Consider the following 18,340-nt stretch of genomic DNA (forward strand, 5'->3'; position numbering starts at 1 on the left):
ATTACGGTATTTGGCTAAAACAATTTGCAGATTTTGAGCTTTAGGGTGATGCTACAGTAAACGAAACAGGCAGCTTCTGAGGAAGCTGGAAAATGATTTTTTCCTAAGATGAATATTAAGAAAATGGAAACCACTTAGAAAGAAATCCTGACTTCTGAGGTATCAGGAAAGGTAAACACACACAGGCAGGAACACGGACAAGAACTCTTACTTTTTTCAATAACAAGCATTAGCTAAGGGAAAAAAAAAAGGAAACCTACCCCATCCTTATGCTATTCAAAATGCTAACTTGCTCCTCTGTGTGTGTGTGTGTGTGTGTGTGAGCGTGCCTAACGGAAGCTGGACATTTGCAAGCTTTTGCTCGCCAGCATCTCTCTGTGGTTTTAACACTCGGGCGCTGTTTGTTTTAATGGAAAAATGGGGATAACACATGCATCTAGCTTTCCTCTCCCTTGAGTTTTCCTGACTTTCCAGTGAAAAATTTTATTCATAAAATTGATTCCTGAGGGGCCCATTCTAAGGATCCCTAAACAGTTTTGTCAACACTTTAAATGAACACCATTATCTTGAATTCACTTAACTTTCTCACCCATTTTTGATGAACTTCTTGGTGGGTTTCTCCTAAGTATTCAGGCAGTTAAGTCCCTCACCATTCTTTCAATCCCCAATAACGCCAACTGCTTAAATAAATCTGCTATATTCATAGTATTCTGCTAAATGCTTTAGAGGAATTGAAAAAAAGGTAAAAGATAAAGTCCCTACTCTATAGGGAAAAAGTCTGTTTTCCTTTGGGATAACCAATGGATGAGTAAGAAATACTTTATACATGACGCGCTGCACGGATGGGGTCACCGCCATCAATAACAACCACAGCAGAACTGAAAGATGTTCCATACAAGCGACCGTTTCCAGTTCTCCTTCCACGGTATCAATGAGGAGGGGTTAATATTACAAGTGGGGACTTTTTAAAGTTCAGGGAATAGAAACTTCATAAAAAAAAAAAAACCCTAATTGTAAGTCTGTGCTAACACCCTGGTGTACAATCTGTCAAAGTCACACCTGGATTCAGGGCGGCCTGAATTAATTAACAACTTTTCAATGTGTTAGTGCTAACATATGGCATTTAATTACTGCCTCCAAATCCGTGAGTCTCTCCACTTTGAATTTCAAAATTATTTCTTCATCTTCCAGTAAATCGGAACGTGACTGGATGGGAACACCCTGAGCTTCCTCTCTCTACTGGAAGCTTGCAGGTCATCACCCTCCCCTAGCAATATTTAGTTAACTTGACTCCTGCGAGCTCTGAACTTGACACATGCACACAGCGGGTTTCGGAGGCAGCCTTGAGAAAAGAGTGGGCTTAAATGGCATTTCTGGATTTGAGGCTTTAAGGACCCCTGACAACTTGTGAGGTTGGACGGTTAAAGCAGGATGGATTTATTTATGCTTTGTCTACAGAGTGAAAAACAATCCTCTTGGCCAGGAGCAGGACATATGAGGGAACAGCGACCACAGCCCCTGAGACCCCCATCACAGAACCAAAGGCAAACTCTCTGCTTTTCTTTCTCATCACTCCCTGCTAGACCAACTTCCCATCCAGCAACTGCATTTCATTTTCAATCTTGCACAGCTGGTATCTTTTTCTGCCTAGCAAGGAGGATTAAAGCTGGAAAACAGGCCCTGGGATGGGACACAGAAAGGAAGAGAGTAACTATGTTTGTGCTAGTTTATGCTGGTGCCTGAAATCCACAGCCCGTCAATGTGCTTCATACCAGTACTCAACTGCATGCAATGGGAAAACAACAACAAAGTTGGATTCTGTTGCAATTTGGGTATTTATTCAGTGTGTTCTTTTTAAAGGCCTCAACATTTTATTGCTAATCCAGAGTGGGATTTTTTTTTTTTTTTTGGACACCTGGCACAGGGGAAGCACAAGGGCAGGAGGTAAAATGTTCCAAGTTTGCATAAATATGCTAGAGGCTGCAGCTTAAATCAGAGCCAATTATAGGAAGCCATGGAGATTGTGGACGACAGTTCAATAAAATAGGAAAGCGCAGGGCAGACGTAAGGGCAGGCTAACACTTCTGGGCTCTCCACAGAGCTTCCCTTCGTCAGAATCTCTGCATGGACAAAGGCTTACAAGAGCGATTGCTTTTCTGGAATCCATTTGTCCATTGCTAATTAATCTGTGATTAGCACGCCGTTTCTTGCTCAGCAAATACAAAGTTTTAGCAATCTGAACATCGTGATGATGAAGACAGTTAACTGTCTAACTGTGATGAGTCCTTTGTGCTATCCATAAATGTCAGCAAACTCAATAGAAGTGCAATTAGAGCTCGTTAGATTTCTTTCACAACTACAGGAGCTATTTAGAGCCTCTGAGCCAAAGAAATCTTTGTGCTCTTTGAGGCTTGGAAACTATGCTTACCTGTCAAGACTGCCATGTGAAATCAGAAAAGGCTTGCAGCTCTTATCACTTGCTTTCAAAAAATTATACATTTCCCCTGATTCCTCAGTGAAGTCCAAGGAGAACCTTGAAACTGTTCACGTCTATGCAAGGTGAGGCTCCATCTGAGCATTCATAAACAAGAGTGCTTTAAAGGCAGCTTTCAGCCCACTGACACCTTTTGCCTTTTTTCCTTTACTGGAAATTCAGAAAGTGAAGGTCAATCTACAAAGCAAAGGGAGAACTGGCCCAACGAAAAGGTTTGGGGGATTTTCCTTCTTGGGGACAGATCTATGCTTTGGAAGTGCCAGCCTCTGCGGTTCAGAATGCACCAAATCGGCTGCCTCGGCTAGCCAGAATTAAGCCAATAATTTAGCAGAGCGAATATTAGCAGAGGGTACGCTCTTTAGAGACGTTAACTTACGTACTCCTCAAACAACTTCATCAGGTAGCTCTTACAAGAGGTGTTCAGACTATGACCACTGAGACCCCCTCTTAGAGCTGGAGACCCCGAGGCTGGGCGGTTATGGAACCTGCTCGAGGGCACAACCAGGTCAGGGCCAGGGGTCAAGTCTGGGCCCCTCAAAAGAATTTTAAACTGCCACCACTCCGTGTTGCTTCCTGAAAAATAGCATTCTTAGGTAGTCTCTCATCTTAGTCAAACAGTGCCCAATCCTGCTTGTCTTCTGAGATCATGCCAAATTGGGTGCGCCCATGGCAGATTTATTCTGTCGTCATGGCTCTAGACGCAAGGCAAGTATCACCCTCAGGCTCCAGAGCAGACACCAAGGGCAATGAAGCCTTCTGAGACATCCCGGAAGCCATCCTGTGGGCAGGATGCTCTAAGTCAGGGTTCATGCCTGTGCAGTAGAGAAGGCAAAAGAAGAAATCCTTTCATGGTTCAACGATTTGCATATTTCAGGTGAAACATTTCCAACTCAGTTCTCTAATGCGTCATGTTTTTGTAACTATGACCTGAGGTTCAGAAATAAGACAAACCCTTCTCTACAGATGTTTGCTCCATGGCCCTTGTCCTGACACCGTTTAGGAGAATTATGGGGTCAAAGGACGGGGAACATCTTTTGGTGGCCAGAAGCTCCCAGATGACCTTCACTGGCAGGATTCATCTCACAAAGACAAGATTCCTCTCTCCTCTCTCCCATGAGGAATAGAACAGACTATCAACACGTACTTCTGGAGCAAATTGTCTAGGGCCTTCTGCATGGGTAGAGCTCTCAGTGCAGAGCCCTATAAGGCCAGGGAAAAATCTGGGTGATGACAATAATCAACATTTTATAGAAGTGCTCTGTCACTTGCAAAGCACTGTAACAAATAGCTTATATGACTTGGGAAAAAAAGCCAACCTACGCCAGGCCATTACCATTATTCCCGTTTTATGAATGAAGAGATTAAAGTTCAGTCTTTAAGTGACTTCTAGATACTTCAATCAGCAGACTGTCTGTCACTAAGTGCCATGAGGTCAGGGGCAGTGTCTTCTGTAGTCTTTTCTTCTTCATCTTTTAAAAATTCATTGCTGCTGCCCCAGCCCCCAGCAACATGCCTGGCGCACAGTCAGTCATCAATGAATAACTGTGAATAAAGGGAGATGTGACTTGATCAAGGTCCCACAACAAAGCAGTGGCAGATTTTAGACCCTCCCACACTAATGCCACGTGTGTGATAAAGCAGTGCAGGAAAAAGGGACTCAGCTCTCAGTAAAGCGTGTGGCTGACTGCAAGATGGTGGGAAAGTACCCGACTCTACTCCCCAACAGACAGATCAAGCGCCAGCAGCACCGTGAGGCGACCTGGAATTTTCTTCAAAACTTGCTAGCTGTGAAGAAGCCAGCAAATGGGATGCACTACAATTAGCAAAAAAACACCTTGTGGAGAGATTTAGAGCCCAATCATAATTTACATTCGCAGATATGCAGATCTCCAAGTACATGGCTTCTGCCCTGATTACTAATTAATGAGGTGCCCGTGGAAGGAAACAGTGCTGATTATGTCAGCCTTGTGGGACAGCGAGGCCCTGAGGTCTGCGACGCTAGAAGATTCCTTTAACACACATTTTAGTAAATTCAAAGAACAAAACAGGGACAGACGGTTTGTACAAATGGAAGCAAAAGCTTAAGAGAGAAATGTGGCGATCAACCCTCCCGTCTCTTGGAGAGGCAAATCTCAATTATTTCAGGGACCTCATCAAATGCATCTTTCTGCACCAAGTGTAAGTTTATTTAATCAGGAGACTGAATTCTGAATGAATTTGGATGCAAATACACGGGTACAGTTTAGAGAAAAGTGCTGTAAGACAGTCTCCAAGCCAGAGAGGAGCCAACACAAAGCAGAAAAAATCCGAATTCTTAGTGGGTGGCCCCTTCCTGCTCCTCTCTGCACAGGATAAGGTCATTCCTTCCCAATGGGGGTCCTGTGCTGCTCTGTGGGAGGAAATACACAAGAGCCAAAGGCCACAGGGTCACCACACAGAGCAAGTCCCAAACAGAGGGACACGAAAAACCATTTCTTATAACATCTCTGTAGGTCTCTACATGGACGATAAATGAGGCAGGAGAAGAAGTTCAAGTTTCTCCAAACGTTCCAGCTGCAGCGACAAGTTTCCTGGAGCAGCTCTCTCTGCCATTCAGGGACAAAAAGCAACCGGGGCTGGCTTCTCCCTCCCCCACTTGACTTCTTAACTTAAAGAAACAGACATGAAATGAGATAGTCAGTCACCACCTACCGTTTGACTTTTCACTATCTGCAGGTTTCATCTGAATGGGGTGATGCATCTAAAAACACAAAAGAGAGAGAGTAAAGGCAGATTGAACAACCGTACAGACAGTTTCAGAAATCCCATACTGTTAAACTTGAGTCCTGATATTCTTACCAGGGCACATCAATAACAACAGGACCACTCCCAGTTAAAAGTAACCACATTAAAATGCAAGCCTGCGTTTGATGTTCAGGAATAGAATCCTTTTAAGTCATGGGGCACCGGGATGCAGTATTTAAAAACTTGGGCTTTGCAGCTGCACTTGAATTTGAACCCTGGTTCTGCCACTCAGTCTAGTTTCTGTCTTTATCTTATAGGTAGTTCTGGTTCTGCCTTTCCATATAGCTGTGTGATCTTGGGCAAGTGTCTTAACTTCTCTGAGCTTCAGCTTCCTCATCCGTGAAATGGAGATAGCACCTGCATAATAGGGTTGTAAGAATTAAATGAGAAAATGCATGAAATGAGAAATGAGAAAATGAGAAAGTGCTTAGTAAACGGGGTGTAGGGAAAAAATAGCTGTTGTTATTTCATATTATTACAAATTTACACGCAGCTTATCTTCGTTTTTCTTCTGGCCATTCTATGTCTGCTGCATGGCTTTTTCTTAGGTTTCATAGTTACGGGTAATCTGAAGATCTAGCATTTGATTGATTTAGGCACCATTACATAGTTTTGATTAAGCACAAAGCACAAAGGAATAGGGGGAGCGAGGGACCTTCCAATCACGTTCAGCACATATGGAGGAGCAGAAAGAACCCGAGACAAAGTGGAGCCAAGATCCCAAATATGGCAGAACCGGGTTCTCTACAGCTCTTTACACAATGCGGATCACTCCATGTGCGTGATGCACAGTTTACTCCACGTGCAGAATGCTACCAGCATTTCCAATTAAACTAAATTCCTCAGACTACTTTCAAAGGTCCGCTTGCTTCATGTTTCATCTCACCCCAAGGAACACAGAAGCCACAGGGTAGAAGGAATCACTGGCTGCACACATGCTTTTATTATAATGGGTCCCGTTCTCTCTGAACCTTTAATTTCCCCAGTGGACTTCCAGCACTTGCAAGCCACAGCTCTGGGTTTTATCTCATTTAAATGAAAGGGGATTGGTACTTGGCTCTGGCGCTTCAATGATGGGGAACGATTATCCGGCAGTCAGGACCAGGTACATGAGACGCCTGCCAGGGTCTTCAAAACACGAGAGGAAGAGGAAACAGGGAGTACTATCAGGGGCCAAGAGGCTAAACAATTCAGAGCTGCTTCGTTTATACTAAAAGGCAAGATGCTCTTACACGTAGAACATAGGCCCTGAGATGTGGCGTCTACTCGTATTCCCACTCCGTTGATTAATATGTTCCATTTGTGGAGGAGAGACTAGAATGAGAATAGACGGTTTAGGGGTCAGTAAGTAGACCAGTCTTTTCAGAAAAGACTGGAACATATACCAAAAAGCTGTGAGGTTAAGAGGCCACTGCAAACATCCATGTGAAACTGAAGGTATAAAGGTCAGAGGCAACTGGCTGGATGTGGGGATGAGCAGGAGAAAGAACCCCAGCCTGAGACAACTAGACATACTGTGGGAACATCGCCCAAATAGGGAAAATGTAATAAAGTAGTTTTGGGGGAGACGGATGAGAGCAGGTCTGGATGTGCCACATTTGCTGTGACTGCGGATGTAGAGAGGAGTTGGGAATGCGTGTCTCAAGCTCTAAAGATTGCTCTGGGAGGTGGCAGCAGAGGCCACAGCCATGGATGAAACCGCACAGAGAGAGAACACGTATTGAAGAGAGACAAGAGCCAGGGACAGACCATGGAGAATATCAGAAAGAGGAGCCTAAGAGGGACAGAGGGAAGGGCAGTCAGAGCAGCAGGAGCAACTGTTGCACAAGAACCACGTGGGGAGAGCTTCAAGAAGAACATGGTAGTCAGAGCAAGTGCTGCCAGGCCCCACAGTGAAAATGCTCGAGCATCCTTTTGGATTTGGCAATAAAATATTCTTTAGGGGGCCTGGCCCTGTAGCCTAGTGGTTAAGTTCGGTGCACTCCACTTTGGTGGGCCAGCTTCAGTTCCTGGGCACAGACCTACACTGCTCCTCTATCAGTAGGCATGCTGTGATGGTGGCTCACATGAAAGAAGACTGGCAACAGATGTTAGTTCAGGGTGAATCTTTCTCAGCAAAAAAAAAAAACTTTACGGAATTTATCAAAAGTAGTTTCTGTAGGGTGGTAGGGGCCAGAATGCCAGTTTGTAGGGATGGGGAAGTAACAGGAAAGATAACAGAGGGTATGATAAATGTAGACAACTATTTCAAGACAACTAGCTGAAAACGGGGGAAGACAGGAAGCTTAAAGGAAGATGGGGTGGAGGAGTCTTTCTTTTCCAGGTAGAAAGACTTGAACAGGTTAATATGCTGAAAAGACTCAGAAGAGATGCACAGACTAAAGGTCTAGGAGAGAGGAGATAAGTGTGCCTACATCATGTATGGGACAAAGAAAGGAAATGGATATGACTCTTGCTTGCAGGGAGCTTACGATCCATCATGGTGGTTGACGTGCACATATAAGGATGAAGAAATGTGACCGACATCAGAAAAGGAGCGCAGAGTGCATGAGCGTTCGGTTCTATCTGTGAAGGGCGTGGAGGTCTGCAGGGAGAATCTGGGAGCTGCAAGGTCAAATTCATTCAACTCTAAAGCTGTGAAGGGCCTTGGGAATCATTTAGTCTGATGCTCTCCTTTCTAGGTCTGAAGGGAATAAGTAGTTTCACTAAGGACACACAGCTGGTTGATGGCAGAGTTGGGATCAGAAATCTAAGCTCCCTGCTCTTAATCCAGTGTCAATTCCCCCATACCACATTGCTTCTCCAACAAACACCCAACGTGGGACTACCATGAAGAGCAGCAGGCTCCCCTCACTGAAGGCGCCTGCAACATCCCCTTAGGTGAAAGCAATCTTCCCTTCTCTAAACTCTCATTACACTTCATCTATGACGCGTATTACTCCAAGACTTGACTCTTGGTTTCCATGCAGCTGCTGAGAGAACTGGCTCAGTTTCTGACCTAAGACTATCCAGAAGGCTCAGGAATGACACAGGGTTGTAATGAAGCAGCCATTGCCACTGTAGACTTGAAATTTCTTTTGGGCCCAGAGGTGGGAAAGAAGGTCAGTTGACTAGAAGGTCAACTTCACAGAGATCTGGATCACCTATCCTGGTGAGTTCCGAATGGGTGGTCCTCTGAAGACAATTAAGAAAACGTATGTAGAGCACTGTGACCTTCTTGGAGAGAGGTGTTCAATCAGCGCTGTATTAGGAATGGCTCATTATTGTAAGCAGTTCATTTGAGTTACAAATTTCTGATCAGATACAAGATGTAAATGTCAAGGAAGACAAAAAATGGTTTGGAGGAGTGGTTCTCACAGTGTTGTTTCACTTCCTCAAAATCTCATGATTCCAAGAATTTTGGGAGATGTGTCGAGTGGAGGAGGGAAGTTATTGTTAAGGAGCAAATGTTCTAGTTTAAAGTTTCAAGTTGTAATAGCGGGATTCTTTGCCTATAACAGGAAATGTTTTCAAAGATTTGACCCAGTATGACTCCTAGGACTACTCATTCATTCACTTATTTCTGCCTTTACCAGCCACTCTGGTAGGTGCCGTGGATACACGGATAGATGGAAAAGAGTTCTCGTCGTGATGGAGCTTGTAATGTAGTGGTAGAGACAGACAAGCATCTCCCATAGGACGATGTGTGCAGGGTGGGAACTCAGAGGAGAGATACTAGCATGGATGAAAGAAGGGCAACCTGGAGAAGGTTCTCAGCTGAAGCCATGTTGGAGTCCAATCTTGAAGGAATCTTAATGCTAGTCATGACATGAGTGAAGATTTCAGGGAAGGAACGAGATACTCGAAGGCAAGGAGTAAGAGAAAATAGGTTATGTTGTTACTAAAGAATGATGCTATGACATTCTAACCAACAGAGGCAAGCAAGAGAAGTCTACAAGATCATTCACCAAATACAAAATACCTAAACACAACAAGACTCACAGTAAGGGATATATTCATGGATCGAACAATTTCAAGTAGGAAGAAATCAATGCAAGCCTACTCAACCCTGCATTAAAACTGTCCTAGGAACTAGGATTGGCAGCCAGTGACCACACCCTTGCCACCTTCCTCAAACACTCATGATGAAACCTGTGTGAGAGCTGTTGCTTCTCAACACTGCTGCTGTCGCAACTAGGGAAGCTAGCTGTCTCCACTGCCAGAGTTGAATGGGACAGGAGTTGGAGCTCCCTGCTGTGCTCTGCACTTGGGGATCCCAGTTGACAGCAACTGGCCAGAGGAAGAGCCAAAGAATTACGCAGTCCCTCTTCCAATCTTCTAATGTCTCACCAGTTGTAAGGGAATCTCAGGGTCAGGATTAAGGCTAGTCCTTCCTCCTGTCTATGGCGAGTGAGCACATGATCGGCAAGAACTTTTACAAGAAGTCCCCTAAGAGACATGCATTAATTAAACTGAAGCTGAGTCTCCAGGACCATACAGGATTAGATGTGTCCGCAAAAACCTTCAGTGGCCTGTACTGTCAGGATCTGTCTATACTGTTGGAGGAGTCCAGGAATTTCATGAACCCCAGCCTGTGACATTCGCAGGGTAGTTTTCCTGAGGCCAGGTGAAATGGTAGCAGTGCGTCCCTGACTGTGTGCAAGGCAGCTGTCCTTGGAGCAAACTCCAGTTGTCTTAAACCAGGCTCCCTGTTGGCAGAGTGCTGGTTCCAGGGACATAGCAAGATCAATCACTTTGGAAATACATCCTGGTCCATGGGAGTAAATGTGACTTAATGTATTTCATCAAGTTCACATTTTTATGGAGAAAGCCTTTTAAATCCATTTCCTTGAAGATCTCTATGACTGCACATGAATTTCTTTTTCGTTTTTATTGCAGACCAACTTTTCGCCTCAAGCTACGCATTAAGGTACTGGTTAACTTCTTGGTCTCCATTTAGTCCTACTTGTTTAAAAACAAATGAAACCTAACAAAAGGGGAAACTGTAAGAACTCCCCCCCCTTTCTGTTTCTCAGAAATCCGTTGTTTAATTGCAGTTCCATCTACGTATTAAGCAATTCATCACACACAGAAGGTGGAGCCTGTTCAGAGGAGGGCCCCGTGATCACAGCTCACTGAGGCACCATTTCTTCAGGGGCCGACCAGGTTTTCATAATACGCAGGCTCCTCCTCTCTGACACAGGCAGAGCTGCCATCCATGCCTCCAGTCTTGTGGGAAGCTGTCAGTGCTGGAGCACGCTAACGTTCCAGAATAAAGCCTCTACCCCTTATCCTCCCTCCTAATGAGGCAGAGGCCTTTGGCCTTCCCTCTGCTTCTCCCTCGGTAGACACATAGGGCGCCAGAACTGGGTTTTCCAATGCCTGGTCTTCAGAATGGCAGATCTCTGATAGGACCTGTCGCTCCTCATTCCTGAATATGTTGACCTTCGATTCGTCACAGAAGAGCCCAGCTGTGGCTCATGAAAATGAAAATGAGGATATGAATTTGGAGCAAAGCCATTACCCAAAGTCTATGGGGGTAACTGCACTATAGGGAGCTGTACATAACCCAGGCAACAGCTGTCACTGCCTCCATTACGAGTCCTATTGTGTCACAGGGACAGAGATGAGGCTGGGCCACAGAGCAGCAGCATTCACTAACCACACTCTCTCGAGTTCCCATTACAGACCAAGTCGGCTGTGATTCCCCCAAACCTTTCCGCCTGAGGCCTGTGATGAATACAATTCTGAGTTTAAATAGCCAACGTTAACACAAGCCGGGCCTGGAAGGAGGACCTTGGGGGGAGGAACCTGGGGGAAGGACGTGGTTGAGGGGAAGGTAATGCGGCTGCTTTCGCACACAGAGGAGAACTTGTGTTGAGACGTGTTTAACCCCAGCCATCACCAACTGATGAGTTAACCACCTTTAACACAAGATTCAATAAAACATGCCATTCCTAACCTGAGATGGGTTTTACAGAGTCACTGTTACGCATCTCATTATTAAACCTATCGTGACCCCTTGAGAGAGCAGCCGTGATGGCCCATATTATAAGCTTACTGCCCATAAAATATTTAAAGGGAGAAAAAGAAGGGAGGGAAAGAAGTGAATTCACCAAAGACCTATGGGCCAAATGAGAAAATTACAGGATTCCAGCCACGTAGAGACAAACTGGAATTTTTCTTTCACGACAATGCAAATGATTCAGGCAGAATACTGTATGTCTTGCTGTACAGTAGACTATGAAATACCAAAAGCACGTAGACCTTCTGAATTTTTCTCGAAAGTTTTATAAATGGCAAAAAGAAGTTTCACCAGAACTGCCACCAACTGGAGACAAACCATCCCGTCAAATGAAAGTGTCAATATTGTTAAGGGTTCTTCTACGACAGGAAGGAGCCTCCAAAGCTAGATAGGCTGGCTTATCTCTCTAGGAAGGGAATTTTGCCATTTGAGTCACTGTTATGTTATTCTGTGCACAGAGGACACTGGGAGGAAACAAAGGTAGGCTGAGGAATGTTGACTTATCAGTATTGACAAGAACTTTTGAATGTCTCTCATGTTTTTTTTTATGGTAACAGGATGGTAAACCTGCTAAGATATCTTTAATAGAATAACACCTCCGTAAGAATGCAGACAAAAATAGCTATACCTGTTAAGTAAAGTGGAGCATTTAGGCAATTTTTGTGAAAACGGAGGAAATCGTCCCTTTGCTCTCAATTTTCCTGTGCCAAGCATTGTTGTAGGCTCTTTACATGTGTTAACTATGATAATTGTCACAACAACCCCGAGATAGGTATCTATAAAGAACCAACTGGAGAGAGAGATTAAATAACTGGGCCAAGCCATATAGCACATCAGAAGTGGACAAGGGATTCAAACTCGGGACTGAGGCCGGAGTATAAGCGCCTCTACTCCTCCATACTGCCCTAGCATATATTCAGATAGTTGTGCTGCAGGAGTTTCAGGTTTCTAAGAACCTATAAAATCACCAAAATTTTCCTCTTCCATACTAGACACAAAGACCATCTCAATCTCTAGGTTTCTTTCCAATTAGAAACTCATATATGAATGTGTGCAGTATTCATGTGTACATGCCTAAGTATGTACGCATTTCACATGCACATATAAAATATTTTAAATTAGCCTCAGAACAAAAACTATTGTCTGAGTTTTCTCCAGGAAAAAGGCAGGAAAGAGAACTTAAAAGGCTGCAGCGATTGAAAGAAAAAAAAACCCACCGCCTTATAGCCATGGTAGGAAACTACAGCCCAATCCATGTGCCATTTGACCGTGAAGGAATGGTATGTTCCAATCCAGAGAGGCAATGCTCGTTCTTCTACGATCCCTTCTGGCTCTTCTCAATAAGACACACAAAATGGAACTAGAGCCTGAGCTTTGTTTCATGGGACAAGCTATCTGAAATCTTCTCTACCTAAGCTAATGAGAAGCAAATTGGTGATGAGCAAGATCAACTATCAATTATTCTGTGAGAAGAAAGTAGTATTTTTGAATCACTGAAATTAATTGAGCTTACATTTTGTGGTTTCTTCACAACCTGTTAGTGCAAAGAAGTACACTGGAATCTATAGAATGAGTCAAAGTATGAACCACTTATTGGATAGGCCTGGGTATTTGTGCAATGATTCGATTGTGCAATGTCTGTTTACTTGAATACTGCTTTGGAAATTGTGGAGAAAACTGAGTGCAGAGCTGCCCTCTGAAGACGCGAATTCTTTGTTGGAAGCAGTGTGTGGGTCATCTACGCGTTAGTTATGGTACTACCCCGAACTGCGTTTCTGTGCATTGCCATTAATTGAGTTAACATAGTAGGTGCATAGAACACTTTCAACCAATATTTGCTGACAGATATTTTTATGAAAGTTATCCAAGCCAAGAAAAAAAGGGGATTTGAGCGTGATAACAAAGAAGGAACATAAGTTATCCTTTCTCTTCCTGTGGCAAATCACAGCCAGGAGAAAAAAACCATAGTGGAAATAAATGACCATTTCTTCCTAATAGCCATGGATACAGGTGATGTGCTTAAAACACTGAAGGTACCATAAGTGCTCAAGAAAGTTATCGCTATTGTATTACAGAGCATGAGTTTCCTTGAAGGAAAGCGGTAAGGGTCCTGTTAGAAAGTTAAGAGAATATCCAGCAGACTTTCCTGGTCACCTGGGAAGTACACAGTTATACTGCTCAACTCTCAGCTTTTTCATATATACTAAGAATCCAGGGAAGGAGAAACAACTACAGAACCCAGAATTATACATCTGCTTTGGCTCATCAGCTCCAAGGAATCTTTCTCAGCTATAAGGACACGACGTGTTCACATCCCTGTTACAATCGTGTGGTATATACTAGAGGGGGGAAAAACAGGCAATGTAGCCATTTAGTCCTGGCAAAAAATAAAATAAAATATTGCAGGAAAATGAGATTACTCTGGGTGGAATTCTATAAGGGAATGTGGAGTCTGCTATGGTGATTAAGTCATCATTTCTGACAGATGACTCTAATCGTCTGTCAAATACCATTCCACAACCCCATGTGTAACATGGCATCCTCGTTACTCAGCCTATGTTAACTTCTGTATATAAAACACATACAAACAAGAGGAGTTATGGTCTGGCATTTATTACACTCATTAGCGATGATTAGGTTCTGTGTTTTCATACTAAATAACAACACGAACTTCCATTTTGCTTCATTTATTCTTAAAATTAGAAGAAAAATGAATAGGCTCAAAAGAGGAGGCATAGAACATAAATGAAAAATAATTGTTACGACAAAGCACGAGCGTAATGCTTTTAGAAGCATTGCTATTCAATAAGAATGTTAATCCTTTCTGAGTTTAATTTTTCTTGGGATTATTAGAGGATATTACTTAGAGAGGTGAATCTATGGTGCTTTTCAACCCTCCAGTCAGATCTGGTGCCTAATTAGCTGTTATTTCAGTAGAAGGTATTGTTATTGTGTTGGGCAATGTTATTATGAAGAGAAAGCAATTTCTTTGATAACATTTCATTTCTTCCCTCTCCATCACTATGTCTTGGGGATATAATAAACAATTCAGCCAGTCAGTTGAGCTCCCCAAAAGACTGGGTGAAAGCAAAGCAAAAACTAGTTAAAACTGAAAAATGGTACCCAGGTTTGTCTAGAATCCTCTGTTTAGACGTATATGTTTTAATGACAAAAAACTGGAGGGTATAAAACAATTTTGGAAATGGAGATAAATGGAAAGACTCAATGTAAGAAAAGGCTTGTGGAATTATAGAGCTGCGGAGGCAATATTATGACAGCTCCAAGCACAGCAGAAGACCACACGAGGATTTTATGCGACAGCTGGAAGATCACAATCACTACTGATTGATGAGCCAAAATTAAGAGAAAGGTAATAATTTGCCCTTATCACTAAGTGGGAATAGAGAGATATCCTTGCTAACCATGATTTCTTTTTGATTGTGGAGCTGTCTTCCAAAATCGATGATGGATGCTCTAAGAGTCATTCTTCCAGATGTTACCCAGATGCTAAATTAGACACGCCGCCTAAGTAAGCCCTGCAAAATACACGCTGAAATCATAATGCCTGACCTGGCCATGCAGGAGTGGTTTAACGACCTGGCGGTTCATTTACATTTCCAATACTATGATTCTATGGGCCACAAATTTAGGATAATCTCCTATTTTAAGATAAATGAGCCTGGTTTAAAAACAAATGGTCCTTTTGACATTAGTCTCTGCTCGCAATGACCACCTTTGGCCCTGTTCTCACACAGCCCTGGAATAAAGGAGCACCCAGTCTGCCAGGCTCCTGGTGGCTCATTCTCCATGCCAGTTGTCCTTACCCAGTTCTCAACACCCAGTGAATTGGGATGAACCAAGCTGTGCATGCTGGGGAGTGGATGGCACAGCACAGCCTGCAAACCTCCACTCTGTGTGGGGAAGCCCGTTTTGTTAAACCAGCCCTGCTACCTGGGTCCACAGGGGCTGTTTACTCCCTGAGTATCCAGTTTGGAGTCCTAGCCAAACGGTGAGCTGACCTCCTCCCCTGGCCCTCTCCGCCTTCTTCCCAGAGCATCACTGGGTTACTGATAATCCCTGGTACTGCTTCCAGGAATGATCTCTACTCAGAGTCTTTCAACCACACCCCTGCCTCATCCCCATAGGAAATACCCTTTGCACAGTGAAACTTGCCCAGATTGGACTTGAATTTCCATCACTCACTGGAAAATTTTAGTGCTGGACTGAGACGGCTGCTCACGAAGCATCATCTCTTGGGTGGGAGCAGCGGCTGGGTCTGCCTCCCCAGACCTCTCACAGAACACTCTGGCTGGGCCCTCATTTGCTTACTTCTCTTCCCCTTGGAATTCTCAGTTTAGATCTATCTCTGTTAAATATATCTTTTCTTCTTATGGTCCTTTCTATTTCCACCACTGCTACCCTCATTAGCTTTTCATTCCTGCTTGCTCAGATCCCTTCAATAGCCTCCTCACCACTTCTGGTTCTTGCCTCCCAAACCATCTTATATCCCACTGCCTTTTTAATCCGTTGAAAATTCAAGTCCAATAATTTCTCTTCCCTGCTCGAAAACTTTCAATTATCTGCCAAATAAATTCCAGCTCCTTGGCCTGTCTTTCAAGGAATTCCATGCTTTGAGCCCAAATTACCTTTTCAAGGTTATGTCTCATGATCGTTCCACATTTCTCTTCGATTCTAGTCAAATTGGACAGTTCCCTCTTACTGGAACTTCTGCCACATGCTCATCCACCAAAAGGCATAACGACCCTCCTCATGCACATAAACACACTATTTCCTTTGTCAACATAACCATTGTCTATCTCTTATACAGAAACACCCATATGTCAAGTTATTAGATTGAACCATGTGAAACTGCCATTTATGGAGATTAAAAATGGTTGAATAGTGACAATTTCATATGGTGCAAACTCGTATATTGCATAGCAGTGGAGCTGCAATATCTTCTTTTGAGACGGCTCATAAAAAGCCCCAAAAGTTCAATTCATGTAAGTTATCTCCTTTGAGAGATTTGGAGAGCTTTCCAGTAATTCGCCTACAATATTTACAAGTTGTATGAGTGAAATTAAACATTAACTTGATCATGTGAACCAATACTACCTTCTGAAGCAACTGTGGAATTGATGGGTATTTCGTGTGCAGGACAAGGCACACTGCATCCCCTCTTAGCAGCTTCGGTGCTCTGTTAAGATGAGTGATGCCGTATCCAGTAATCTCTAGTTTCCTTTCAACTTTAAGGCAAACTAAAGCTACCACAAGAATACCCCTCTAACAAGCAAATCTCTAAAACCTCTGGTTCAAAACTACCTTGGAAAATTAAAGCCAACCGTATTTTATCTTGAACCTTCTGACAGGCTACAGGCATTTCATCAAATCAAGAGGAAAGCACCACTGAATTTCATATTCTGACGATCTTTCGATAGCTTCACTTCCGAGCCCTGAGCTGCTTGAGTTGCTTCGCCAGCCACGTTTATTAATTGGTGTCTAACATTTCCATCCTCTGCAAGTTGCAACCTCTCATAAAAAATGCATGCTTTGATTGGCTTAGGAATGACAACTTCATTTACAACAGACAAATAAACACCCTCCCTCCGTAGTCCTTTTCCATTTATTTATTTAACTACCTCCATGGCCTTTGGGATTTGTACTGAGTAAGTGAATGAAAGCAGATAACTAGTGCAATTTTCCTTTCGTAATCATGTTTAAGCAAAAATGATGAAGTATCTCTCTTTTTTGAAACAAATGAGGCTGGCTGAAAAAAAATTACGCCCTACTAAAAATAGATGGCAAGTTTGCAAAAATGCCTGAAGGGCTATTTCATAGTACCCATGTTTAAAATGTAGATCCATTAAACATCTGAGCAAGACATCTGATAGTGTTTTTAGCAGCTATATTTATTCATCTCATCTTCTGCAGTAGCACTAAACTTTGGCTGCTACTTTGCCAAATGCAGCTCCCCACTTCAGGGCTGCTAATTCTTTCAGAGTTTGAGTTTAATTTCTCATTCTGATTTCCACCTTCCACTCTAACGTGTGAGATCGTTTACCAACTTTGGAAATTACTTGTTGGCAGAGCTTAGGGAAATTATGATGGCTCAATTGTTCTATAAATACCCTCATTCTGAACCTCAGTCTTCTAAAGACCAAATTCAAGGCTTAGGCCTTTAAATATATGGCATGTAACCAAAATTTAAATGGCAAAGGTAAACTCAGAAAGGGGATATATGAGAATAGGAATATTTTATATTAAGCAAATAAAGGAAGAACCTTCATTGACCAGCTCTTGATCTGCAATGGCAAACCTTCTACTTGAATGGTTTCTTACTTCTCTGCGCTGAATGAGGCCTCGGGAAACTTGGGCTACTTTATGTTTGTTTTGTACTGGAAAGAACATCACAGTTAGAATCATAAGCTCTGGGTTTGAATCTTGGTTTTGCCAATTGCAATTGCCTACAGTCAAGCCCCTTGACCTCTTTAAGCCTCAGTAACTCAGATTTGAAGCCAGGATGGTATCAGAAAACTCGCCACATGGCGTCAGTCCACATCTCACCTTGTGCTTCTAGTTTGTGGAGTAGGGGCCAACCTCACCAAAAGGATTGAGATGGGGAATCAGAGTACTGAGACCATCTTCCCACCTCTGCTCCACCAGTGTGTGAAGAACTCTTGAGATGGTTTTATATCAAGAGAGTATCCACGAATAAAAGCTATCCTTAAGAGTTCATTTATTTAACAAACGTCTGTTGAGCAGCACCTATGGTGTGAGGCATTATGCTGCGGTCTGAGAATGCTCTCTCCTCGCAAGGAATCTGGAGCTCAATATGAGAGAGACAAAGAGGTAAACATTCAGGGGGAATAAAATACAGCAGGTGACAGGATGAGTTTCAGCACATGCTACCTGGATTACAATGGAGGAATATTCAATTTTACCTTTCTAGAAGCATAAGGCAGCACTTATGTAGTGTCCTATGGCTGGAATACAGTGTGTGAGCAAGAGTATTGTGGAAGCGGAAGAGAAAGGAAGGGACACAGTACGGAGTTTGGATC

The 18,340-nt window shown here is 43.2% G+C and overlaps 1 protein-coding gene across 50 annotated transcripts in view; it reads right to left on the reverse strand.

Moving 5' to 3' along the window:
- CELF2 (CUGBP Elav-like family member 2) overlaps nucleotides 1-18,340 on the reverse strand; it is a 789,997-nt gene that overhangs the window by 80,656 nt on the left and 691,001 nt on the right. For all 50 annotated transcript variants that reach the window (XM_070601472.1, XM_070601463.1, XM_070601447.1 and 47 more), the window contains one exon: nucleotides 5,186-5,234. In XM_070601472.1, the coding sequence (XP_070457573.1) occupies nucleotides 5,186-5,234 (49 nt within the window). The remainder of the gene's footprint in view (nucleotides 1-5,185; nucleotides 5,235-18,340) is intronic.

The sequence above is a fragment of the Equus przewalskii genome, chromosome 30 (genome assembly GCF_037783145.1).
Source record: "Equus przewalskii isolate Varuska chromosome 30, EquPr2, whole genome shotgun sequence".
NCBI lineage: Eukaryota > Metazoa > Chordata > Mammalia > Perissodactyla > Equidae > Equus > Equus przewalskii.